The sequence below is a fragment of the Aedes albopictus genome, chromosome 2, assembly GCF_035046485.1.
Source record: "Aedes albopictus strain Foshan chromosome 2, AalbF5, whole genome shotgun sequence".
NCBI lineage: Eukaryota > Metazoa > Arthropoda > Insecta > Diptera > Culicidae > Aedes > Aedes albopictus.
The window spans coordinates 410,031,667-410,058,364 of NC_085137.1; the positions used below are offsets into that span (position 1 = coordinate 410,031,667).

General features: G+C 37.1%; 2 protein-coding genes across 2 annotated transcripts in view; one reads left to right on the plus strand and one right to left on the minus strand.

Annotated features, from left to right (window-relative positions):
* LOC134288466 (uncharacterized) overlaps nucleotides 1-15,038 on the minus strand; it is a 37,118-nt gene extending 22,080 nt beyond the window's left edge. Inside the window, exons 1-3 of the mRNA XM_062853431.1 lie at nucleotides 14,901-15,038; nucleotides 14,528-14,754; nucleotides 7,457-7,610 (exon numbers count right to left, since the gene is read on the minus strand). Of these exons, the coding sequence (XP_062709415.1) occupies nucleotides 7,457-7,610; nucleotides 14,528-14,664 (291 nt within the window). The 5' untranslated portion in view covers nucleotides 14,665-14,754; nucleotides 14,901-15,038. The remainder of the gene's footprint in view (nucleotides 1-7,456; nucleotides 7,611-14,527; nucleotides 14,755-14,900) is intronic.
* LOC109417983 (uncharacterized) overlaps nucleotides 1-26,698 on the plus strand; it is a 515,951-nt gene that overhangs the window by 454,619 nt on the left and 34,634 nt on the right. The gene's annotated exons all lie outside the window — the stretch shown is intronic.

Below are 26,698 nucleotides of genomic sequence, written 5' to 3' on the forward strand. Positions count from 1 at the left end.
GAACTCTTGGGGAAATGTAGTTTTATTGCAAAGATCAGTGGTTCCCAATTTGAGGTCAAGGGCTAGAAGAATTTCTCAAGAACCGAAAGTGCTAGAAAGAAGGAAAAAGTGCAAATTTTGGATTGATCATCTCAAGGAGCAGTATCTTTAATATTGATATCTCGGATACTTTTTCAAAACGACGTATCAACATAGGATTTGCGTGTCTTATACGTCGTTTTGAAAAAGTATCCGAGATATGTTGAAAAAATCAGTGGTTTTCAATCTATGATCACGGGCCACCATTAATTTGAGGATGAAATGAAAATGTTTTTTTTTTTTAATTCACGCCTTACGGAGCACTGATTTTAATATAGTTCTCGCGCTTAGTATCACACGGTGTGTCTGGTAGAACAAAATTATTTTTAAAAAATCGGTATCGCTAAAACACCCACCAAACGAAAGCTGAAGGTCCCACCTTTCATTTGAGGCTAAAACAAGAAAGTTCTATCGGCGGTCCTAGAACAATTTTTTTTTCAAAAATTTATTACTATAAGGGCACATTCCACGCACTTCTACACCGCGGTTTTTGAACTTCATTGAACGATATTTCCGGGCACCTGCTGTCGATTTTGATTCTTTTTGCACCAAAATGAAGATAACTACCTATATTCTTCTAATAGTACCTGAAACTTTGAAAACTGTTTCTAGAAAGTAGCAAATTTCTTGGCGTTCGGTCAAAATTCGTTATTTTTTGCGATGGTGCTTCTTTACGCTGTATTTCTTGTTTTCTTTCGAAGTACAAAGGTCCAATTCCCAATTAGAAAGCATAAACTGAATCTTCTAACCAAATCTGATCGTTTGATATGCTGGTTGGTATGTATATGACAACATATCATTTTTTGGAAGCAAAAGATTGATTCTCGCACAAAACGTAACGCGTGCAATGTGTCTAAGACTTGCATTTTCTTCCTTTCAACCTTGAGTGTAACCTAATGGGCTCGTATATGAGGTCGCTCATTAGTAACGTATCATATTAATAGAGTAAACGGGTAAAAACATATTCAAAATTTTCCATACAAAATGTTGCCTAGACAAGTGTAACAAAATATTTAAGGGAGTTGTTATAGAATTTTACCAATATTTAGGTATATGTATCTTCTCCTTATTGACACGTAAAAGAAGTTATTTCGACTGCTATTCTCCTCGTTTTTATCGACAGTGCCAAATGTTCGAAAAGTTTTACAGTCGTAGTAGGCCATGACTTGGATGTCAATAAAAATATAACGATCAACAAAGTAGCTCGGATGAAATGACTACGTTCCAATAGGGCACTGCATGAAATTCTCTCCTTTTCTTTCACTCCTACAGAAATTTTGTAAACAACAAGGCCAAGAAACGTCAAAATCCCATACAAAATCAAAACAGTGCAGTGCCCTATATAGGCCGGTATACGTTCTGGTACTTGTAAAAGCAATTAATATTTTTCGCTAATTTGAAGGATTGCTGTGTGGTATAGCATTAGGTATTGAATCATAAAAAATTAAAGAAATCCAATTTCAACATAGCTTTGCTCCAAACTTTTAGAGAAACAAATATGACATGAAATCATAAAGTCAAGATTAAAACCGTACCAAGGTGTGAGTGCTGTGTTCGAAGAAGCTTTTTCTGCAACCATCAATAACATCGAAGGTAGTTGATATTCACAGATTTAGATATTTGTTTTATATGGCTGAGCATACAAATAAAAGACAGCATAAAATAGAAAAGTCACAATTTGTTGTTATCGACCCACCTGCCCCATTAGAAATACACGCGTTTTAAAGATTTGATTCCAGAAAATATCGAGTTGCGGTCATATTAGGATTCTGGAAAGTGTATGTCGTCTTGTAATTAATTGTAGTATCTTAGCATCTTACATCGTGGCCTTAAGGATGTTTTTCATCTAAAACAGCTCAGTCAAATAAATTGGCAATGTTTTGTGCCTAGAGATTTGTAGAACTTGTTTATAAAGTAAAAGTATCAATAACATGTTCAGTTTGCAGTTTTAGCCAATGCATGGTATTTGGAACACACAGCCATTCCCTTATATCACAGACAAAAAGACGTAGCTCTTAGAGAAAATTCATTATTTTTTTGTTGTCTTTTTCATGAACACGCATCCACCTATTGGTAGAACCGCGCGAGACACTGTCGGCCATGATGGGATGCGATTTGATGTTTGCCTAACACACACACTTTTATACATGCCCCCTGTAAGTTTCGTTTGTATCATTCAGCAACGTGTACACTTGCAAACATCAAAGCGATAGAACATTAGCACCTCTGGTGAAAGAATCGCGGAAATCAAACGAAATTTGAATTCATCGTTAAATGCATGTGCCAAGCCCTATTGAAGAGTGTTACGTCTGTTTGTCTGTGCTTATATCGTGCAATGCTCAATAGAGATAAGTGACATTTCAACACACGAACACTAGCGCAAATTTTTCCTCACACAAAAGTGCACGCCGATTGAAAGGCTACTCAGATTGCATATGCAAATATTACCCAATCGATTTGGGTAAAACGGGTAAATAATGATAAAACTAACGTCCGGGGCAAGAGTGCAAATATTTTCCTCGCAGTTTCACAACTACATCTACAAAAAAGGCACGCATACATTTGAACGTGATTACCTCTATAGAGAAAATAATTAAATACTTTAAATAATTGAAAGTTTTGTCAAATGCATTCTATAAGGATGAACATGGGACTATGTGTAATTAACATCATATAAAAAATCTTCCGTCGGAAAGCCATGTTGGCAATGGACAAACTGTTTTTCGTTATTACTTAGTGCTTCGAGAAAATACAAAAAAATATCACACTATTTCAAAAAAAAAATTGTTCTAGACCCGCCGATAGAACTTTCTCAATTAAGTCTCAAATGAAAGGTGGGACCCTTAGCTTTTGTTTGGTGAGTATTTTAGCGATACCGATTTTTTTTTAATAATGTTGTCCACCAGACACACCGTGATCATACGGGCGTATCTACAATGATCAATTTCTCTTCATCGTTTTTCTCTTCGGTTAACCCTTCAGAGCGCACGCCGTTGTAAAAAGTACAACACTACCTGAAAATCTCGCTCATCGTATGCAGCGCGAGTGCGGTGCAGTTTCAGCTGATTGATGGCGCGCGTTCTGAAAGGTTAATAACTTGGCCGGCACATCATTTCCCATTGTTTTTGTTATTTTACAAACCTGTACTAGTCGTCATTTAAAGAAACACATCGAGAGATCATCCGAAAATCGATCGTTTTCCCCGGAATAATTCTAAGAGAAAATTGATGAAGAGAAATCGATCATTGTAGATACGCCTGTATGATACTGAACGCGAGAGTTGTTTTGCAAAACTTAGTGGCTTCCAATCTGGGTTCACGGGCCACAGAAATTTCACAGGAACCAAAAGTGCAAGGAAAACGTAAACATTTTTTTTTCGGATTGGTCATCTCAAGAAGGAGTATCTTCTGAATATAGATGTGTTGCAAATATCAGTGGTTTTCAATTTATGGTCACGTGTCACACAAATTTCTCAAGAATCGAAAGTATGAGAACGAAATGAAATTATTTTTCGGGACTTTCAGAAGCTCTCAGGTGGTTTCAGGAGTTCCCAAGAAGCCACAGTGACGGTTCAGGAGGTCTCAGTGTCATTTCAGGGGTTCTCAGGGAGTTACAGAGGGTCGCAGGGGCGTTTCAAGCGGTCTAAGGGGCGTTTCAGGGGTTCTCAGGGGGTTGCAACAGAGACTCCAGGGGTCTACGGGGCATTTCAGGAGTTTCTCGGGAGTGTTTGGGATTCTCAGGAGATTATAAAAGAGGTCCACTCCCTTTTTTGGCATATCAGTCCCATGTTGTTTTCCAAAGCCCCTACCTTTGGTGCTATAACACCAATTATTTTCAAAAAAAATGTATTCACTTCATATATACTCCCTTCGTAGCATATTCAGTAGTGATATAATGCGGGAAAATATCCAATTTGTTTTAAATGACCTCGTGAGTGACGAAAATATTATTCGCATTAGAAACGACATGGGACTGACATGCGAAGAGGGGCAGTCCAGGGAGAGATCCAAGAGGTCCTAGGGAGAACCCGGGAGGACTCAGGGGCGTTGCAGAGGTTCTCATGAGGTTCCAGGGGTCTCAGAGTCATTTCAGGAAGTTTCAAGAGATCTCAGAGGCGTTCCAGAGGTTCTCATGGGGTTCTAGAGGCCTCATGGACGCTTCAAAGCATCGAGGGGCATTGAGTATACGCCAAATAGATCGCTACCTCAGCTTGGGAACCACTAAGCTTTGTAACACCCCTTTGTTGTAAGAAGTGATCTTTGAGGACTCCTAGAGCTTTAGGCTTTCGAGAAATTAGCATGGCCCGTGGTCCCAACGATCAACGATCAACGATCAAACGATCAAATCTGACTATACATGTCAATGGTTGCTACTCCGTGATTGATCTGAGCTGGTACCAATTGCACTGAGATCCAAATGAATAAATGCTGGGACACTCCACTTATTCTCAAAGTGCAATTCTAGCAACTCATACATTTTGAATCAATAACGGCGCCGGCCACGTCCTTATAGTCAGTTGGGAAGAGAGAGGAATGTTAGAGTGTGCTGGTTGTTGCTACTAAAGACCGAGATCACCTCTGCATCCCCACAACCAGCACGGACTGGATATTTGTTAGACGGAAAGTATGGGAGATCTGGGAGTCGCCGTTGGGTCAGTGATGCGATCTATGGATAGGGGGTTATTTATTGTGTTCGCAAGGTGATAGATTGTGTGGTGAATGAGGTGAATAAGGTCAAGCGATACAGAACGCTTTGGTTGCATAACTTGTAGGCGTTATATACACTGTGCTGTGAGTGGAATTTGGAAGGGAGGAAAACGACTTTTTTCGAATTAGTTTCTGGATCTAGCGATGGCTATGAACATATGAATATATATGAGTTGTATATGTAGAGACGAGAGAGAGAGAGAGGAAGTGGATAGAAAGATACAAAGTAGGATGAAAGGGACGGGCCAGGGATTGAACCCATGACCTTCTGCATACGAATCAGAAGCGGTAGCCACTAGACCACCAAGCCCGTCATTAGCATGGCCCGTGGTCCCAAATTGGAAACCTCTGATCTTCACAACACCATTTTATTGCTGTTAGTGCTCCTTGAGTTTCAGAATCCGAAAAGCATTCCAACCTTCTCGTAGGAGTTGCGGCTCTTGCAAAATTAGCATTCCAAGGGCTTGTGCACTCTTAACCAAATCAGCTCAATTTTTGGGAGAAGGCTTAGAATCTGGTTACGAATCGCAAAAGCGGTGTGAAGCAAAAACGATTTTTTGAACCACCTTACTTTTCAATCTACTTACAGAATAAATTTGAGAATATTTGATGCACTTTTCGAAAAGTTTCAGCTAGTTGAACATTTTTTGGAAAGTGAAAATTTTGCCTGCCCCGATCATTGTGTCTATCCCCTGTATATGTATATTAGACTGCGGCTTACTTTTCAAGAGTTGTTGGAACCTGAAATTCGTAAGAGGAAGAGGATTTAAATGACATAAAAGGAGAAAACTTTGAGTTTGTGCCAACAATATAGAGATTTAGAGTACGTCATCTCAAAGTTGAATTTTCGAGTAGTAAAAAGGTTTTACTTTATGTGTCATAACTTTTTCAATTTTCAATCGATTTTAAATCTTTTATGATTTTTTCCGGAAATTGATTTTTGAATCCAAAGTCATGCAAAATATGTTTTTTTTATTTTATTTATTATTTTTTCCTTCTTTTTACAAAATACGGCTACCGGCTATGAACATTTTTTTTTCTATCTGTATTAACGAGATTTTAAGCCCTAGGCTAGTTCATCTCGGGATCCACGCTTTACTTCCCTTCCGAAGGAAGAACTCACATATTGTGAGTTTGTCGGGAGTGGGATTCAATCCCAGGTCCTCGACGTGATAATGAATATTTGATATCAATATATTAGAGCAGGATACGAGTGAAAATAAAGTTGGTTCTTGCATTCATTCTTAAATGACTGGGCTGCAAAGTTGTGCTTATAATTTCTGAAACAGTCTATGCATATATTTGAGAACGGCATTGTGCAAATGCATTTATGAGTTATAAAATGCAAATCATTTGCAGTATACCATACTTGTAAAAAGTGAGATTGTCAAAGGCCAAACTTTGTTGACGCAAAGCGAGCCCATACCCAGAAGCGGAAACAACTAATGGCAAAAGCTTTTGCTCATCTAAAATAACGTTTACGATCACGATAACATCATCTCACACTTCCAACCTTAGTATCTTCAGAGTAATTTGATTTTGGTGCCTCATTAACATAAGCCCAAGGTGATTTGGCATGTAATCGAGGGAAAATTTCTCACCGCCTTCATAGCTGCATATTCCCCGGCCAACATCCTTGTGTAAGTTCATTAATATTCGCTTACGCAAGGAAGGAACAACAACCCGATCTGCTCCGATGTTAAGTTCCTCCATGAATCATCCCCTGATGGTCACGCCTTATTGGCAAAAACGTCCACTTCAACCGGTTTCTGCGCCGTTGTTCAGGGGTTCCTCTCAGACCACACGCATGATCTTGGAACGACTACCACAAGAGGTCGCTTTCTCCTAGGTAGGTAGGTACGCAAAACATAAGAAGTTATCACCCAGAGTTTGCCGGCCGGCCCCGTCATGTACCTGCCAGCCAGTGCGTTTACCACGCAGAAGTGTCATCTAGTGGCTGGCTACGCATACATTATCTGCACGTGGTCGTTGTGAGTGCAAAAACCCTCCGAAAATGAGACCCACGACGCAGCCGCCCGGCCTCAACAATGGAAAGTGTGTAAGTACCTATCAAGGAACGAGAGAAGATATCGGACTGCGTGCGTGCGGTATTATACCAACAAGTGGCCCGGGGATCGTTTATGACTACGGAGTATACCACACTTTTTGGCATTCGAGACACGCCCTGCATAATCATAAATTTTATGTTATGTAAGCGAGATTGAAAAATTTCGTCGTTTTAGTTTGGACGATTATGTAGGACCGATACGCGACCTACCCTTCCATTTGGGTGAAATTGAAATTCATACGGCGTCCGTTGTCCCTATTCGGGTGGGTTATGTGAGGCGATGTCATCAATTTGAACTTTAGTGTAATCGCAATCAATGTTCAGTTAATCGAGATTAACGTAAGGAATGTGTGCTAATTTAGTCGCTGCCATATATAGAATACAAACTTGATCATTTGCACGGTCCACGTGCAATCATAATATAACACAAATGTCATAAGAGTGTTATCAAATCCCATTACCACATTCCATTTCAGTTACAACTGCGGAAATTCAGAGGTATTCTCAATCTGTAGTAGAAATATTAGTCAAACTAACATTCCTCCCTTCCTTTAAGCTATGTAATTGATATTGATATTGATATTGATATCCCAAGAAAACTCACCTTGCCGTCGACGATCCTCTGCTTGATCCACTCATTTTCCGGGCTGGTTTCGACGGAGACGCTGTCCATGCACCGCTGACGGCAGAAGTTCCTTGCGTCCAGCCAGTCCTTTTCCGCACCCTGCAGAGTTGGGTCGCGCCACGAGAAGAAGTATCTGCGATTGAGAATGGAAATTAAAATGTCCTACTGAGTAATCGGTACGAAAGGCGAGGATTTGATTTAGAGCCTATCCACAAACTATGTAAACTCTAAGTGGGCACGGGGGGTCTGCCCAGACAACCAGTGCTCGTATAAGATGTTGCATAAAATGATAAAGTGGAGGCCATATGCATGCATGCCTCCATTTAGGCGCATGTAAAATGTACGCATATCGCCTCCACTTTATCATCTCATGCATCATCTTATACGATCACTGATTGACTGGGTTTGACCACCTAAGCTCCATACAAATTTCGAAAATGTTGTATCAACAAATGAGTCAACATAGTTTATGGACAGTACCTTATTGGATTTACGGTTTCAAACGTGCGACACACGATCTTTGATAGACGGCATTATTGCAACTGTTTAGAAGAAAGCTCTATTGGTGTGAGGGGATATCAATCGAATAACGCAATAATACACCATGTATTGTTGGAATGATGACATGCAATGGATCATTGAAGCCAACTTTTTTAGCAGTGGCCGCGTCAAAACAAAGTAATCACAGCGGTCGTGTTGTGTCAAACACACAAGGCTACGGTGGCGCTATCTGTTCATTTCATTGTGGCCGTTTTTGTTATTTTAATGATCTATTGTGAGTAAAATTTCCTGGTATTGAACCAGTATAGTTGATTTCATAATCACGATTGATTTTTGATTACAATGTAATGCTAGAGCTAGAGCTTATGACCACCTGGTAAGCTCAGGACACTGGCATAGCTGTGAATAAACATGACCTTTTTTGTATGATAACACAGCGCAACATTTTTTTGTCTCAAGAGGAAACTTATGTGTCTCCGAAGGATTTTGGGCCGCTGAATCCGAATCCGGGCTCCGATTTGCTCTAACACGTCACAATTTTGAGCTGTACCTCAATTTCTAGGGCAAAATATGCGATTTTGGGCTTTTTTGACTGCAAGTTATTAAGCATGGAAATATTTTTTTTAAGCAATCAAAAGGTTAATTGGTCAATTAACATCTAAATTAACGACTCATGCAAAATATTTCGTTTTACCTAATTAAATTTGATAGATTTAGGCATTTAATGTTAGTATGAAAACTTGCATGCAACTTTTGGAGGGTGACTTGTATGTGAAATATCGTACCTAACATGAATCGCTTAAAACTATCAAATTTGATTTGGTAAAACGAAATATTTTGCATGAGTCGTTAATTTAGATGTTAATTGACCAATTTATCCTTTGATTGATTAAAAAATATATTTCCATGCTTAATGGCTAGCAGTCAAAAAAGCCCAAAATCGCATATTTTGCCCTATAAATTGAGGTATAGCTCAAAATTGTGACGTGTTGGAGCAAATCTGAGCCCGGATTCGGATTCAGCGGCCCAAAATCTGTAAGAGACACATAAGTTTGCTCTTGAGACAGACCAAAAGTTATTTTTTGTTACGCTGTGTAATCGTCATCAGTAGTACCTACTTTAAAAAGACTGTTAAAACTCATCCAATTAATCCATCTGAAATGTTGTTTTGAAGGAAAAAATGACAAAACTAATAATAGTGGTACTCACTAAATAGATTAAATAACTGAGTAAGCCATGATTGTCTGATTATTGAAATGTTTCATGGAATTGCGAATGAAACAATCAAAGATTGCCTTGGTGATTGCGACGTTTAATCAGTTTAATCGATTTACACTTAGGGGATTCACTTAGCAGCGTAAGCTGATTAAACGTCGCGATCACCAAGGCAATCTTTGATTATTTCATTCGCAATTTCATAAAATATTTCAAATAATCATTAGCGTGGTTCAAAAAATCGTTTTTGCTCCACATCGCTTATTCGATTCCTAACCAGATTATATGCCATTTCCCAAAATTTGAGCTCATTTAGTTGAAAATTGAGACTGCACGAGCCCTTCAAAGTTTGTTTGGGAAATACTATGGGGAAACGTTTTTCATTCAATCCACCGTAGCATTTCCCCAAGTGCCCTAGTCGATTGGTTGACCCTTGGTAATGCTAGGTTACTCTATCAGCTACAACTTTGCTGAAGACCGAATTTAAATCGGACGCGTTATTAATTAGTTATCAATTTGTATCCAACTGGACAAACTTTAACAGTGATCCTCCAGCTTCCCAGCAGGCAACATTGCTCCACATGGCGCCAAATATAGAACACTGAAATCGTGGCTACTATGTTTCACTGCAAAATGCAGTGATGCCCACCAAATAGCTTAACCATCATGAGTAAAGATTGCGATTCTGGATGAAAATCGGTAACTAATTAATGAGGTATTCGATTTGAATGCGGTCTTCGGCAAAGTTTTAGCTGATAAAGTAGCCTAGGATTAGCAAGGGTCGACTAACTTACTAGGGCACTTGGGGAAATGCTACGGTGGATCGAATGAAAAACATCTTTTTCCCATAGTAATTCCCATACAAACTTTGAAGGGCTTGTGCAGTCTCAGTTTTCAACCAAATCGGCCAAAGACCCATAATTTGGCTACAAATCGAATAAGCGGTGTGGAGCAAAAACGATTTTCTGAACCACACTAATAATCATGGCTTTACGCTGTTATTTACGCTGTTTAGTGAATACCCCTACTGTTAAGTCAATATTTGAGCTCAAAGTATACAATTATAATTGCAAATTTATTGTCAATTTGCTCAGGCAACAACTATAAAACTGCTTAAAATAAATAAAACGACAGATTCAAAAGAAATGGAATCTATATTTGATAAACAGGAGTACCGTAAACTGGGGTGTAGTTGATCAGTGGGGTGAACCTGATCACTCAATTACTCGCGGATAGCGACTTTCAAGGAAGTTGCCATGCCATTTTAATTTTACGTCATTGGATTGCGAATGGTTAAAAAAGAACTGTTGCTTCCTTGAAAGTCAAAATCCGCGGGTAATTGAGTGATCTGGTTCACCCGCCTGATCAAGTACACCCCAGTTTACGGTACTGTCATTTCTGACAGTTTAAGTTTGAACCAAACGTAATGTGTTTGTTTTATATAGTATAATAGCCCTACGGGTATATATGTTTTTTCATAAAATTTACAAAATTAGTAACCAAAGGTACCGATTTCCATGAACACATTTTGAAAACATTTTCAAGCTCTGCAAAGTTCAGATTAAGTACTGTCTGCTTAAGAGGCTAACAATGAGCCTGGCTGAAACTTCGCGCATGAAATTCAACCAAGGCTCATTGCTAGCTTTTTATGTAGCTTGAAAGGAGCTTAAGATGGTACTCGGAACTTTGCCTATAAGTTGATTTTAGTAGCTCGAAGCTCTTATGAAAGATTTAATTGTCAATTCGTATTATGAATTGTAAATTGTTTTCATGTGGATTTTACTGCAGCCGATAGTATGCAAAATACTATGTCAAACCGCCCCCCCCCCCCTCCTCGGAAAATTTTGGTCGGAATTCGACATTTTGAGGGGGTACACAAATAAATTATTCAAGAAATTCAAAAAATTTAAACTGAAATTTAGAGTCGCCGAAAAAATTTCTTCACAAATCCGATGAGTTTTATTATTTGGCCTAATTGTTTGGGAAATTTTTCATCAAATAAGCTTATTGTTTATCCTGCAAAAATCCAAGATGGCGGCCAAAATCAATATGGCTGGCCCAACTTTTAATTAATGTAAATAGTAGCTCTATCTTTCCTCTTTTCAACAACAATTCGTTTTGAGGTGGTTTTTGGAGAAATTTTCGAGTTATAACGGTTTAAATGAGCCATCATTTGACCAAAATCGAGGGGTCTGCAAAAAATGTTGTGGCTTTAACTAACGGGGGTCCATCAGTTTGAGTAACCAAATGCATTTTCCTTACTATTTCAGCGAGGACTTTCAGAAAATCGCCACCTTAAACATTTTTCAAGACAAGGTGTAAATAGTGGGCCGGTCTCAGCGAGAGTCGTTTCAGCATACAATTTTTTATGCAAATTAACGCAGGATTACATCTAGAAGCATGAACTCCTCCAGAGGTTTTTGCAGGAGTTCCTTAGTAGATTCATCCATAGAGGATAGGTGATCCAATATTCTCTTTTGTAGAAGAGATAGCAACAAAGAAAGGTTTCTAAGTGTGAACTTGAAAGCCTTACTAGAAAGACGTACATCTTAAACTATCTATCCGAAACGCCAAGTGGACACATCACAGCATATTCCGTTCGTACAAATTCATGCTGGAACTTCTAGAGAATTACTCCAAAGATTTCCGCAGCCATTTCTTCTGAAATTCTCCCACGAATTATTCCTTAGCATTTCTCAAGAAATTCCTCTAGAAAATTCTCGAGGGATTCTTCTTTAAGTTCCAGATTTCTACAAAAGTTCCACTGTAGCTTTATTAATTTATTTAAGGATTTATTCCGTTTTTTCTATGACACATTTTACCGGTGATCTTTAAGGAGTTTTTTCAGAGTTGATTCCTTGGCATTTCTCCTGAATGTTTTCAAGAAATAGTTCTAGGAATGCCTGAAAAGGGTTTGCAGAACTTCCTCTCATATCTTGAGAAATTGTACATGGAATTCTTTGAAGCATTTCTCCTGAAGTATCTTCAGAAATCTTTTAGGGATTGCTTAATGAATTTCACCAGGTATATCTTCAGAAACTCCTCAAGGGTGCGCGTTAGAAATTCCTTCATATATTTTTTCGGAAACTTAAAAATTTCTTTAAAAATACCCCAGAAGTTTTTCTTTGAAATTATTTACGAATTTCCTCAGAAGTTTCTCTTGAAATGTTTTAGGAATTCCTTCAGAGATGTCTCAGGGAACTCCTTCAAAGATATCTCAGGAAATTCCATCAGGTATTCCTCAAAGGATTATTCCAGAAATTCCTCCAGAGATTGCTTCAGTAATCGTTCAGAGATTTGTGTCCAAGATTCCGTCCAAAACATTGTTCAAGAACTTCTTCTATGAATCTTATCAAGTATATTCTGGAGTTCATTTCGAGAAGTCTTAAGGGATTCTTTAAAAAATCATAAATTCCTCCAAGCAGTCAATTTCTGAAGGAATTTCCAATGGATTTTAAAAGGACAATTTTCTGAAAAAAAATCCATGGAACCATTCTTGGAGAAACCACTTGTTGAAAATCCTAAAGAAATCCCTAAAATAATAAAACTACTACCTAAAAGAGTCACTGGAAATATTTCTGAAGATATTTCTAAAGGAATCCATGGAGGAATTACTATAAGAATTTGGAGAAATCTTCAGTCTTCCTGTAAAAATATCTGAAGAATTTCCTTGAGCAATACCAGGAGAAACTACTTGTGAAACGCTTGGTACAGAATCCTTGGAGGAATTGTTGCTGGATTTTATGGGTGAATTAATCCCTGGAATAATTTATGAAGACATTCCTGTAGATACTTCCAAGAATTCCTGGGGAAATTCACGAGGAAATCTCTTGAGGAGTTCATAAATAAAAAGGTGTAAACGAAGCAACGGAATCTTTTCTTCGCTGGGTGAACAAATTTCGGGAACACTCATTGAAAGAACTTCTGAATGCGGTGTTGGCCCAGCCTAGGGATGAAAATCTCTGTAATAAAGAAATGCTACACTTCTGTGTAGACACTTATGATTTCCAATTCAGAAGGATTTTCTTGAATTTCTGAAGTATGTATTCGCAGGAGAAATTTCAGAAGGAATCCACGGAAAGAAGCCTAAATCAGTTTTTGCTGAATTTTCTGAAGAAATTCTTCAGGTCATATCTGAAGGAAGCCCTAAAGAAATTTCCTAAAAAATCCCTAGAGGATTTTTTGAAAGAATCCTGGAGGAATGTTATAAATTAATTCCTGAAGTAATTTTGAGGATATCTATAGTGCAATTTTTCATGGAATTCATAGAAGAATTTCTAAAGGAAACTTTGGCGATTTTTTTTATGAATATCTGGAATTCTGGAGGATCTCTGGAGGAATTTCTATAGCAATGTATGGATGATTTTTTAAAAGTCTCTCTGGAGAACTTGCAGAAGAAATCTTTTTCTTGGCGTAAACTTCTCACTGGGACAAAGCTATTCAGCTAAGTGTTCTAAGAGCACTTCCACGGTTATTAACTGAGAGCTTCCTCTGCCAATGACCATTTTGCATGTGAATATAGTGCGGCAGGCACGAAGATATTCTATTTCTAAAGGAATCTATGGAAAATTTTTTGAAAGATATCCCTGAAGAGTTTTCTAGAGGAATCAATGGAACAATTTCGGAAGGAATCCATGGAAGGATACATAAAAAAGTTCATTGTTGCTTTAGTCGTTGGATGGATCTTTTGGGAACTTCGGAAGAGTTCAAAAATAATTCTATGGATATTCTGAAGAAAACTCTGGAATTATCCTTTAAGTGATACTCAGAGAAATCAGGTAATATTGACCATCCAAGTAAACAATGTTCAATAATGCTGAAATATCCAAAATACTTAAATATTTCTGAATAAACGTTTGCTGTCTAAATACTTACAAGTCACGTACATTTGGAGTTATTTAAAAATTGAACTTTTCTCAATCGTGCATAACGAAAAGTTTAACAATCAAAAAACAAAGTTTATTTCTTACGCATGTATTTATCAACATTTCTGAGTATTTCGCTTCTAATAAAATAATATCGAAATTCTCGTAAGATGGACTGAATATCTCCCTCACAATTATTTTCCTTTCTTCACTGTACAACTACCATAATTTTACCATTTTTAATAAACCGAATAACTCATTCATCATTTTTCTTCATAATCCACCTAATACGCTTAACAATTCAAAAGCCGCATTGCAGCGCACACCACACAATGGTTTCATTCTCGCCCGAAATCACTTTCCCGCGCGTAATCATCCATAAACCGTTTAACACGTTCGTCGCTTAATCCCATTGAAGTCACCGAGATGAAAGTCACGTAAGAAGTCACCGCAAACACAAAAAACTCACCCCTTGCCATCGGGAGCTCGCTCGTGAATAATTCGGTTGGCGCAAAGCTGCGGATTGGGAGCTTCCAGCACTCGTCCGTTTGGGAACTGGGCCATCGAGAGACCCACCAGGGCGGCAAACACCAACAATCGCTTCATTTTGATTCTTCGCGGCTTCTGGTTCCAAGCGGCACTCTACTACACCTCTCTAAATCACTTAATCACGGTTCACCACTGACTGACTGTGTGCTGCAAAATAACCGGAGATGGAATCGAAGAAAAGCGCAAAATTAAAGACGGAACGGTTTTTCAATCACTACTCCCAACGCCCACCAAGTACCCGACCAACACCGTCCCCAAGATCAAAGTTCTTCCCCCAGAAACAGATCACACACCTCTTTTGAACTACGGCTGACACTGCGCTACTGCGGGTGATGGGTCGCACACGTCTGTATTATCAAGACTGGGCAAAAAACTCGATGCTACACCTTTATTTATAGAGAAGCACTGGTGCTGTGATGCCGCGCGTGGCTTCCAAGACCCCCACATCGTGCGGAGATCGCATGGTTGCATGAGAAGAGCGATGTTGCTGCACTGACTGCGTGTGGCGGCTCCTGACTACAAAAATAAGTGGCGCGATATGCTCAAAAGGTAAGTGCTTGTGATGTACAAGATAGCATGCGTAGACGGACATGTTGCGCGACAGATTATTTTAATTCTATCGGATGGATGCGACGGTTTATAGTTCTGAGTATGACAGCTTTTCTCTTATTTCAACTATTTGGTATTGAATTATCACGTTTGAACCATTGGCGTAGCTAGGGGGGGTTCCAGGGGTGCCTGGCACCCCCTAGACCAAATTTGGCACCCCCTAGAATTTTTCTTTGACGGGCGCCTTAATTTTAAAACTTCACACAATAATTCCAATATTTATTAATGTCACATTTGAACAAAACTTAAGCACTCCTGGAATTACTTATATACCTGTTATATGCGTTTTGGATATTGATAAGAACAATGAGTCTGTTCATTGGATTCCATGGATTCCTCCAAAAATACCTCTATCTATTTATACAGTGATTTCTCTAGGTCTTTTTTTTGGATTCCTCCCGATATTTCTTCAATAAACTTCCCTTAGGTTCGGCTTCTTGATGGGGTTGTACATACAAGAAATTTCTGCAGAGAGATCCAGCAATTTCTCCGGTTATTCTTCCAGGAATTCCTTCAGAGATTTTATTCAGAGTTTCTTCCAGAACTTTCTCATGGAATTCCTCCAAGAGGTTATATTGGTCTTCCTTCAGGAATTGTGGCTAGGACTTCCCAAGCAACTCTTGCTGAGATTCTTCCAGCAATTTCTCTTAGAACGCTTCCAACAATTCTCACTCTGGTACCTTTAGGAATTCTACTAGGGAAGTTCTTCTGGCAATTCTTCCGGAAAATCTTCCTAGGATTTATCTAAAGATCCCTTCGATGATTCTTCCCGAGATTTCTTCAAAGATTTATCCTTTAGAAATTCCACAAGGGATTTCTCCAAGAACTTCTATAAATTTCTCCATGAATTCCAGCTGGGATTCTTCAAGCAATTCTTTTTAGAACTCCTTCAGAAATACTTCTAGGGGTTTCTTCTGGCATTCCTCCTGTAATTCCTCCAGAACTTCCTCCTGCGATTCCATTAGGGATTCCTCCTGTAAACTTCTACCGACATTCCGGATTCAAGAATTTCTCTAGAAATTACTTCTTTGATACCTTCCGAAATTCTAGGAATTCCTGCAGATATTCCAGCTGGGATTCCTCAAGCAATTCCTGGGGTTCTTCCTAGGGGCAAGACACTGTGCAAACGAAAGCAACTCTGAGAATTTTTGAGTAATTTTTTTTAGCAATGATCGACGAAATTTATCGAAAGACATCCCCAAAACTGCAATTTTCATTCAGCACATGCAACACTTTGCAGTTTGACATTGGTGCCAGATCACACTTTGGCATAAATGGGAGAAATTCTGAAGAACTGCGAGGAATTCTGAGCAACACCTGGAACACAGATTTGCTCTCGTTAGATCTGTTCTGCCCCTAGGATTCTTCCAGCTATTCTTCCTCCAGAAATTCTAATTGTGGTATGTACTTCAGAAATTATGCTACGGATTCTTCTAAAGCTTTCTCCTGGCTTTTTTGCTGAGATCTTATCAGGTAATCTCCCTGAAATTCTTGCAGAAATTCATTTGATGGTTCTACCAGGGATTTCTCCAAGTACTCATCCAGTTATTCCTTTAGAGATTTTATCCAAAGATTCCTCTAGAAATTCCTCATGGAATTCCCTCAGAAACTTTTTTTGGCCTTCCTCCAAAAATTTTTCAAACAACTCCTCCTGCGGTTCTTCCAGCAATTCCTTCAGAATTTCTTACTATGATATGTCCAGAAATTCTTCTAGCGTTTCCTATATGAATTTATCCTAGCATTACGGCTGAAATTCTTTTGGGAAATGTTCCTGAGATTCTTTCAGGAATTCCTCCTGTGATTCCTTCAGGATTCCATATTTTTCCAGAATACCTCTAACGGTTCTTGCAGGGGCTTCTCTAGTTTTCGAAGGATTTTTTCTTTAGATTCCCCCAGGCATTCCTGATGGGGTTTCTCTAGAAATTCCTGTATATTTTACTCCAGCAACTCCTCCTAGGATTTCTGCTGAGATTTCTACAATCATACATCCCAGAATCCTTCTAAGAATACCTCCTGAGGTTTTTCTGTGATGTCTTCAGAAGCTCTCCGGTGATTCCTCCAGGTTTTCTCATGGATTTTCTCCAGGAAACTCCTCTTGGCCTTCCTCCAGGAATTTCAGCTGGATTTCTCAAGCTATTTCTGCTGTAATTCTTGCAGCAATTTCTCCTAGGACTGCTCCAGAAATTCTTACTATAATACATTTCCAAAATCATCTAGGGATTCTTCTAAGAATTTCTACAGGGATTCCTACAAAAACTTACTGGAATTATTCAAGGAAATCTTCCTAGGATCCTTGCAGAAGTACCTTCGGTGTTTCTTCCTAGAAATCCTAAAGAGTTTTTTATCTGGGTTTCTTCCAAATATTTCTCATTGGATTCCTCCAGGAACTCCTCTTGACTTTCATCCAGGAACTCCTTCTGGGATTCCATAAGCTATTCCTGCTGCTTCTGTTTCAGGCATGCCTCCTAGGTCTCCTCCAGAATTTCTTACTGAACTACCTGCAGGAATGCTTCTAGGGATTTCTCCAGGCATTCTTGCTGAGATTCTTCTAGGAAATTTTCCCATGATACTTTAACAAATGCCTTTGATTTTTTCAGGGATTTTTCTGAAGACTCAACCAAGAATTTCTTTAGAGTTTTTAACCATGGATTACTCTAGAAATTAATCGTGGTTTTACTCCTGGAGCTCCTCTTGGCCTTCTTCAAAGAATTCCACTGAAGGAATCCCAATAGAAATCTCTGTAGGAATTTCTTAACGAATTTCAAGAGTAGTTGGAATTTCCAGAGAAATCCTAGGAGGTATTACTAGACAAATCTCTAGTGAAATCCTATAGGAATGAACGGGAAAAACTAATTGGTTAGAAGGCACCGAATGTTGCTCATTGACAAATTGAGAGATGAATTTGTGAAATAAAAATCGCGCTCTGGTGGGATTCGAACCTTGGATTCGAACCCACGACTCCGTATTCGCTAGACTTAGAGGGTTCCTTCGTCATGGTTGTTTTTTTTGAAAATTTCTGTGGTAGTATTTAATCAGCAATTTCTTTGGATTTTTATTTCTATAATTTCAATGGCTATTCCTCTGAAATTATTTCATCAATTTATTTTTCAGTTTTTTTTTGCAATTTTCTTAGGCAATTTTAACGTGATTACTTTTGCCATTCTCTATGATTTAATTGTATTCATATATATTGCTTCCGTGAATTGCTGAACTGGAAATTCAGAAATTCTCAACTGGACTTGCTCAAAGAAAATCCTATGAAATTCACGAAAACCTTCCTGACAAATTCCCAAAGCAATAGGCTCCTAAAATGAAAAATATTTTTCCGATTTTGTTGTATAACACGAAAAAGCATGCTATTCTGATCTTAATAGATTTTTTTCCGAACTCAAACAATAACAGAATTGCTAATAAACTCGAAAATAGAGCTTGCTGACGTTTATTCACCTCTCTCTTTCAAGCATGCAGGCGGGACAGGTTTTTTTTTATCGGGAAACCTTTCCTGATGACAACAAATCCTATTCCGCCTGCATGTTTGAAAGAGAAAGGTGAATAAACGTCAGCAAGCTCTATAAAATAATGGTAAACAGTTCTTGTTTGACTTTCGAGGTCAACCTTGACGTAACGAAAGTGGACCGACGGGTTGCAAAAGAAATCACATTGGCTCACTTTTGACAACAAATGTTCCTGTTTGACATACACGGTAAACAAAATTTATTCAAAATTGAGTGCTGAACATGAAGAGTTTTAAAAAATATTAAATTTTTCAAATAGTTATTTTATGGGCTTTACCTGACAGGAATACATGAAAAATGAGTAAGTATGTCATATTAACCAATACTTGATCGATTTATGCAAAAATTGAGATAGGCTTTTAGGAGCCTATTGCCAGAAAAAGTTCCATCAAAATAACTTTAAACCTTTTAAAGTAGTTGCCAAAAGCATTTATATAAGAATTACCAGAGGAATTTCGGAAGAAAATATTGGAACTTTTCAATAAAATTGGCCAAATCTAATATCAAAATAAATTGCCGAAATATATTCTAAAAAAAATCCACAAACAGTCACAAAAAAAAATCGAAGAAATTCTAAAAGAATTTTCCGGAATCATCAAAGGCATTTCTGAAGAAACTTTAATGTAATGCCAAAAGTAATCGCCGTAGAATCACCGTGACAGAATTTTTAAAGAACTAACAAAGATTTTTTTTAAAATAAATTCCCGAAGGAAGGCTCTAAGAAATTTCGCGAATGGATTTCCAAAGGAATTATCCAAGAAGTTCCCAAAGTAATAATCGAAGGTTCCTAAATTTCAAATAGAATTGCTGATGAAATTCCCAAATAAATGTATAATGCAAGTAACATCGGAATTGCCGAAGATAGTCCAAAATCACCTGCTGCAGGAATTCCTTACATAATAACTGCAGAAATTGTATAAAGAATTATCATTAAAATTATAGAAGCAATTTATAAAAAAGAGTTTCCGAAGGGGTTCTCGAAGAAATTGGCGAAGGAACACTGAATAGCATAGATAACGAAAGTCCAAAAAATTGACGAAAATACCAAAAAAAGTAGAATGACTTGCCGAAGACATTTCCATATAAAATGTGAGGAAGTTCCCAGAGTTTATGGTCGGATGAATTACCAAAGACTTCACTAAAAGAATTCCCAAAGGAATTACCTGAAGAGTAATTTGAGAATTTGAAAGAAGCAAATATCAATAAAATTGCTGACATTAACAAAACAATGCTTGAAACACTACTAAAAAAAATGGCAAAGGAAATCCCGAAAAAACATTTCGAATGAAATAAAAAAAGCCAAATAAACTCGAATAAACGCGAGTTGCCAAAGCAATTTCCAAAATAATTGCCAATGAAATTTTCAAAGAAGGTGTGAAAGGTGCTTCGTACCAAATTCAAATTCCAAACATATTACCAAATAAATTCTTAAAAAATTTGCCGAAGAGGATCCGACGATATAACCGAATAAATTTACAAAACCCAAAGAAATTACTGAGAGATTACCAAAAGAAGTCTCGATTGAATTAAATTGCTAAACAATTTCCAAATAAATTGACGGAAATATTTCCTGAGGAATTACCAAAAGAATGTTCTGCCGAGAGCACAAATTTCTTGTGTTATACGTATAAAAACCAGAATCAATTATCCGAAATGTATGGAGCTAAAAATTTGACTGATTACCACAATGTTGGTTTAACGTAAGTCAAAATTTTAGCTTTATACACCATTCCCTTCACCAGATATAATATCAATCCAGTCGAAATTGGAATTTGGTGTGAGCATCGGAACCCCGAAGAGAAAAACCGAAGGTTGCTCGCACCAAATTCCAGGTTTCAACTGGGTTGATAATATGTCCGTGAAGCTTCAGAATGGAACTATAATACAAGTTACACGCAAATTTGTGGATATTTTATAATAGTTTCCGAGATATACACTTCTAATAATTGCTCTGAAAATATATTTTTTGGAATTACGTTGCAAAAAGTTTCACTTTTTAATTGCCCGAAGTGTGCAAAAAAGGCCTACTTTTCACTACTGATGCAAGTGTGCCGAAAAGTACTACTTTTCGGCACTTTTAAGGGTGCTGAAAAGTAGCACTTTTCGGCACCTTTGTCAGCTCACACTTTTAACAAACTTCCGTGTCTTTCGTAGATTCAGCTACTTGCCTATACATCAATGGACCAGCTGGAATCCCAATTTGGTCGATTTTTATTCCTAACCGAACTGCAAATCGGGTGAAAAGGAAGCTGCTGAAGCTACTTTTCCGACTTTTCCCAAACCTCACACACTATTGTTTGACAACGGGGTCTCGTTCACAGGCTACACCATACCATAGCCTACCTGATCGAAAAAAAACTGCACTGTCGAGGGATGGTCGCACGTGGTTCCTCCTGATGCATGTTTGTGTACTGAGAAAAGGTCATACTGAATGCGTATTTTTCGTAATTACAAAAAAGTTGTATGCAACTCGTTGAAAAAATCATCATTTTGCAACTTGTTGCATAAATAACTATTACGGACCTGATTGTTTTCTATCCTCAAATCAAAGAGGTTATCGCGATAATTGTTAAGTTCAAACTGAAAATGCAAATTCCATGTATTATACGCAATCAAGTTTTCAAACCTCACATGGCGGAGAAAGTGTTAAATCAGTACAATGGTTTGGATTTTCCAAAAAAAAAGTTCTTTATAATACAGCGCGTTTAAATTTACGGGCTAATTTTTCCCGTGACGTAGTATATCATTATACTAAGAAATTGAAAGTGGATCGGTATTTTCCTTTAAAAAAAAAAATTAAACAACCTGGAATCCACTGAAACTGGCACCCCTTGGGCACCCCCTAGGAAAAAATCCTAGATACGCCAATGGTTTGAACATTTAATCATTGACCAAATAATTGAACAACTTTTGGCTTGCGACTTTCAAATTTCATGAATTTACAAAACAAAGTTATTGAAAGATATTTTGACCATTGTTAACGTTATATTGATATTATTTGTTGATCTTTTGGCAGCCTGGTATTTCCGAGAATTTGGCCACATTTTGATCTTGGTTGGAATTGCTACATACCCGAGCAGAAGGGAATAACAACAGCATAAGGACCTGTGCTTTTTATGTAAAATAACTGAATAATAGAATCGATTATTTTAAAGTTATTAACATAACAGATTATGTTATAAGCTTGTCTGTCATAAGCGGCAAAATAACAAATATCATAACAAAAAAATGTTCTTGGAAAACCATTTTAATAACTTGTTTTGTTAGTTTCAATAACAACTTAATAACAGTGCATTTGAGAAATATTGCAATAACAAATTTTAATATTGATTTGTTATTGATAATAATCGGAAAGCAAAATTTGTTATTATATCAACATCGTAACTAAGTAAATTATGATACTTATTATATAAAATTAGTCACCTTGTCTCATAAACCCACAAATAACAATAGTAACAATACTGTAAATGATCGAAAAATACTACTTCTAGAAATTTCTCCGAAACTTCTTCCACGAAATCATTCACAGATTTTCAAAGACTTCTCTAGAAATTCCTTCAGAATTATGAACAGAATCCCTTCAAGGATTTCTTCAGAATTCCCCGTGATTATTTTTCCCGAATTTCATCTTGAGATTTCTCTGAAAATTTCTTTGAGAATTTCACCAGGAGTTTTTTCCGAAGAATTCTCCTGAGTTTTTCAAAAGATTTTGCCAAAAATTTTAATAATTGCTTAGAAGTATTACTTTGGAATTTCTAAGAAGATTGTGCCAGGAGTTCTTTTGAAGACTTCTCCAGGGTATCGAAGAGTTCCTCCAGAACTTCCAAATGTTTTCCCAAATATTATTTAAGGAATTTTCAAAGGATTGGTTCGGAAATTTCCTTCCTAACTGAATACAAAAGTGAAACAAAACAAAAGGACAGATCATTATTATCGAATTGTTGCTTTGATTTCAATACTTGTTACTGTTGTGCTATTGTTGATAAGGTGATTGATACTACAACAATAACAAAACTTGTACTTCAATAAAACATGTTATTGAAATGAGGGGCCCAGAATCAAAGGAGTGTAAGTGACCATTTTGTCGATTTTGAGCTAAGCATATCATAAAATTCTTCAGATTTCAAGCTTTCAGGAACTTTTTTAAGATTGTTTCTACGATGATTGGAAAAATTACAATAAATCAGAGAAAATTGGATTGATTTTGAAGCTCCATACATTTTGTATGGGATGAAAAATTGGTCAAAAACTTTAAACCGCATTTACTCGAAAGTGAGTTTTTGTCACTTACACCCCTTTGCTTCTAACTCCCTCAAATGTAATTGAGTGAATGTATGTCAATAGCTTGATTATAACTAAATGAGATTGTCCAACAAAATTTGTTATGGAAAAGCTATGCCTTGATAATTAAATAATAACAAAACAAGATATAAAAACAGGTGATGTGATTTCTTAGTTATTAATTTGATATTCTCCTCTGCTCGGGTACTTCATTCTTGTGTTCCTCCTGAAGAATCCAGTCCCAGTTCTGAAATTTCTTTCATATCTTCTTCTGTGACGTTTAGTAAATTCTTCTGAGCTATCTCAAAAAGTTCTTTCTTTAAAGATTTATGTTAAAATACACATAAATACAAATCTTAATTTTTTTTTTCATATGTGAGTTCCTCAGAGGTTCCTCCTCCTATTCTTGCAAAACTTGCTTCAGGGACCTCTCAAGGGACCATCAATTCAGTACGTCACGTTACCCATCTTCCATCCAGTTAGCGTGACATGGATGAATCCCAGGGTTTCGTTTTGGAATTCCTCCAGGAGGCACTGTCCGTGTCCATTAACCTTTCAGTACGCGTGCTTATCACGCAACCAAATCTGCAGTGCACGTCCTCCTCTCCGCTTCTTGGCGTAACGTCCTCACTGGGACAAAGCCTGCTTCTCAGCTTAGTGTTCTATGAGCACTTCCACAGTTATTAACTGAGAGCTTCCTCTGCCAATGACTATTTTGCATGTGTATATCGTGTGGCAGGCACGAAGATACTCTATGCCCAAGGAAGTCAAGGAAATTTCCTTTACGAAAAGATCCTGGATCGACCGGGAATCGAGCCCGTCACCCTCAGAATGGTCATGCTGAATACCCGTGCGTTTACCGCCTCGGCCATATGGGCCCGCACGTCCTGAAGGGTTAAGATCCCAGTACACAGGGTCAAATATTTGTCCAAAAAGAAACCAAAGCTAAAACGTCTTGTTTGACTCGATAGAATTTTCATTAGTGTTCTTGTGTTCTTTCCTTGTCAAATATTTGACCTTGTGTACCTAAAACCTTAGCTACGTGAAGCAATTGTTCATGCACATAGAGCGAAAGTTAATAAAATCAACCCCGGTATCACTGGGTTCGCGCGGTGATAATCCCGATACTAAAAACACTATCGACACTTTTTTCTAAAAATATCCAGGTATTTATCTTAAATAACATTATACTTCGATATGCCCTTCTCCTGTGGACATAAGAGGCAAAATAACAAAAATGAATACCATATTTTGTATAAATAACACCTGAAAAATAACAAGTCTTGTTATTTCAATATAAATGCACACCATAAATTTCAAGTGCTCTATTTGTTATCCAGAAGCTATGAAATAACAAAGTAATAACATGTCTTGCTTTTAAATTGAGCATTTTTCGATAGCTCCATGATGTAATAACAAATCTTGTTATTCAGCTATTTTCCCAGCTAAATCAACTATACCACATCAATACCTAATTTTGCTCAAACACCTCCATTTGTTATTGTGGTGTTCTCATGACATTGTGTAGAATAATATAGCAATACCAACTTGAGGTATTAGAACACAGGTTACTCTTCCCGGGTAGAGCTTAATGGCAAAAGAATGGCAAATTTAACCATTAAAACAGAATGCTTGAATGGCAAAATGTGTTATTTGTTTGTTTGGAATAAGAGTTAAAATAACAAAAATAATAATGATGATTAACCTGGGCTTGTTAGGGGAATATCTGTAAATAAAAAGAAAATCGGGTTAAGTACGGTTCCTTTGAATTCCACTAAGAATTTGCATCCTTTGACAGATACGTATTTCGACCTCAACTGTAAGGTCGTCTTCAGTGTCTTGTACTTGACTCGAAGTCGAGTCAAGTACAAGACACTGAAGACGACCTTACAGTTGAGGTCGAAATACGTATCTGTCAAAGGATGCAAATTCTTAGTGGAATTCAAAGGAACCGTACTTAACCCGATTTTCTTTTTATTTAAAAATAATGACAAAATTTTGGTAGCATAAAAACTTAAAAATAACTTATTTTGCCATTGTAATAACAAAGTAATGGTAAAGCATGCGGATAGAATTAAAGAACAAAATAAGTTATTATTGAGATATTGATAACAAAATAAGACCCAAATTAACTGTTATCGGTGAATAACAAAATATGACATTCTTAGTTATTGATAACAGAATAAGAACAAATTTAGCTGTTTATATGGCGATCAGAATAATGATAGGTTTAGTTGTTCAAATTCAATTTTAAAATAATGGTAGATTCAGTTATTATTTCAAAGTAGCAGAAGAAAGGTAAAATGAGCTATTTCTTTTTTTTTTCTTCAATAAAATTTATGTTCATCAATCAATGTAAAAACAGTTTTATTTTGTGGAAATTAAAAACTCGAAACGAAACGAACTTAAAAATCAAATCCACTTTGATGAACGTAGCCACCGTTGCCCCGCGATCTACTCTGGCTTAGATACGTCGTTTTACAAATTATACTCTTTAATTGTTTGAGTTCTATATTAACATAAATTGATGTGCATCAAATAGAATCCATTGCGAATCAAACACACAGCTGAGAATCCGGATTTGTTTACTTTTGCGAGATACGTCGAATTGAAAAGTTATGCTTGAAATATACAATATAATAGTTAATGGTATATTAAGAGTAAAATATGTTATGGGACCTAATGTTTATAAATAATTTCTCACAATATCAAAATAATGGCAAATTTAGCTAGGAATGTAAATTATGTTATTGTTTTGATATTTTATACAATTCATTATAAAAGGTGCTAAATTGCAAATTTTACCATGATAGTAATTTTTGTTATTGATGTGTTATTTAGCATTATTCATGAATAACATATCAATGACAAGATTTGCAATGATTGTATATTTTGCTATTGATTTGCCATTTTAAGTTTTTCATAATATCAGAAGAATGGCAAAACGAGATATGATGGCAAAACCAGTTATTATTTTGTCCTTTGTTTGCCATTAGCCTCTACCCGGGTTTGCACGGTATTTGTAAGGTATGCCCTCCTGCTCGGGTTACACATTTCTTCTGGGATTCCTCCAGAATTTCCTTCTAAACTGTATCAAGAAGTTTTTTCTGGTATCCTTGGAAAGGTTTTCGTGAGATTTTTCCTAAAGATCCTTCCGGAGTGTTTTATTTTTGTGAGATTTAGTGAGTTTGTCGGAAGTGGGATTCGATTTCAAGTCATCGGCGTGATAGTCATGTGTTCTTCCAATTTTATCAGGCCCGCTCCACCTCTTGAGGAGTTCTTTTTGGGATTTTAGCTACATAATGTACATTTTTCTAGTACTATACCGGAGATTCATTCTTTGATATTTTAGTAATTCCATCTGGGATTCCTCAAGATATTTCTTTTGAGATTCCTCTCCGTTTCGTCAAAGAATTCTTTCTGGATATTTTCAAAGAGTTTCTTTTGGCATTCTCCCTGATCTTGTTTCTGGGATTTGTCCAAAACTTTTCTTATGCTTCATGAAAAGATAAAAATGTTTTGTGCATTTTTGAGAAAGATTTCGATTTTGAGGAAATCACTCAATGGGGCTTTTCCCTCTTTCAAAATTACAAGTTAAAATCTATATCATATATATAAAAATGAGTTTGAAGTTTCTTTCAGGCAACAAAACTCAAGAACAGATGAAACGATCAGCATGACTCTGG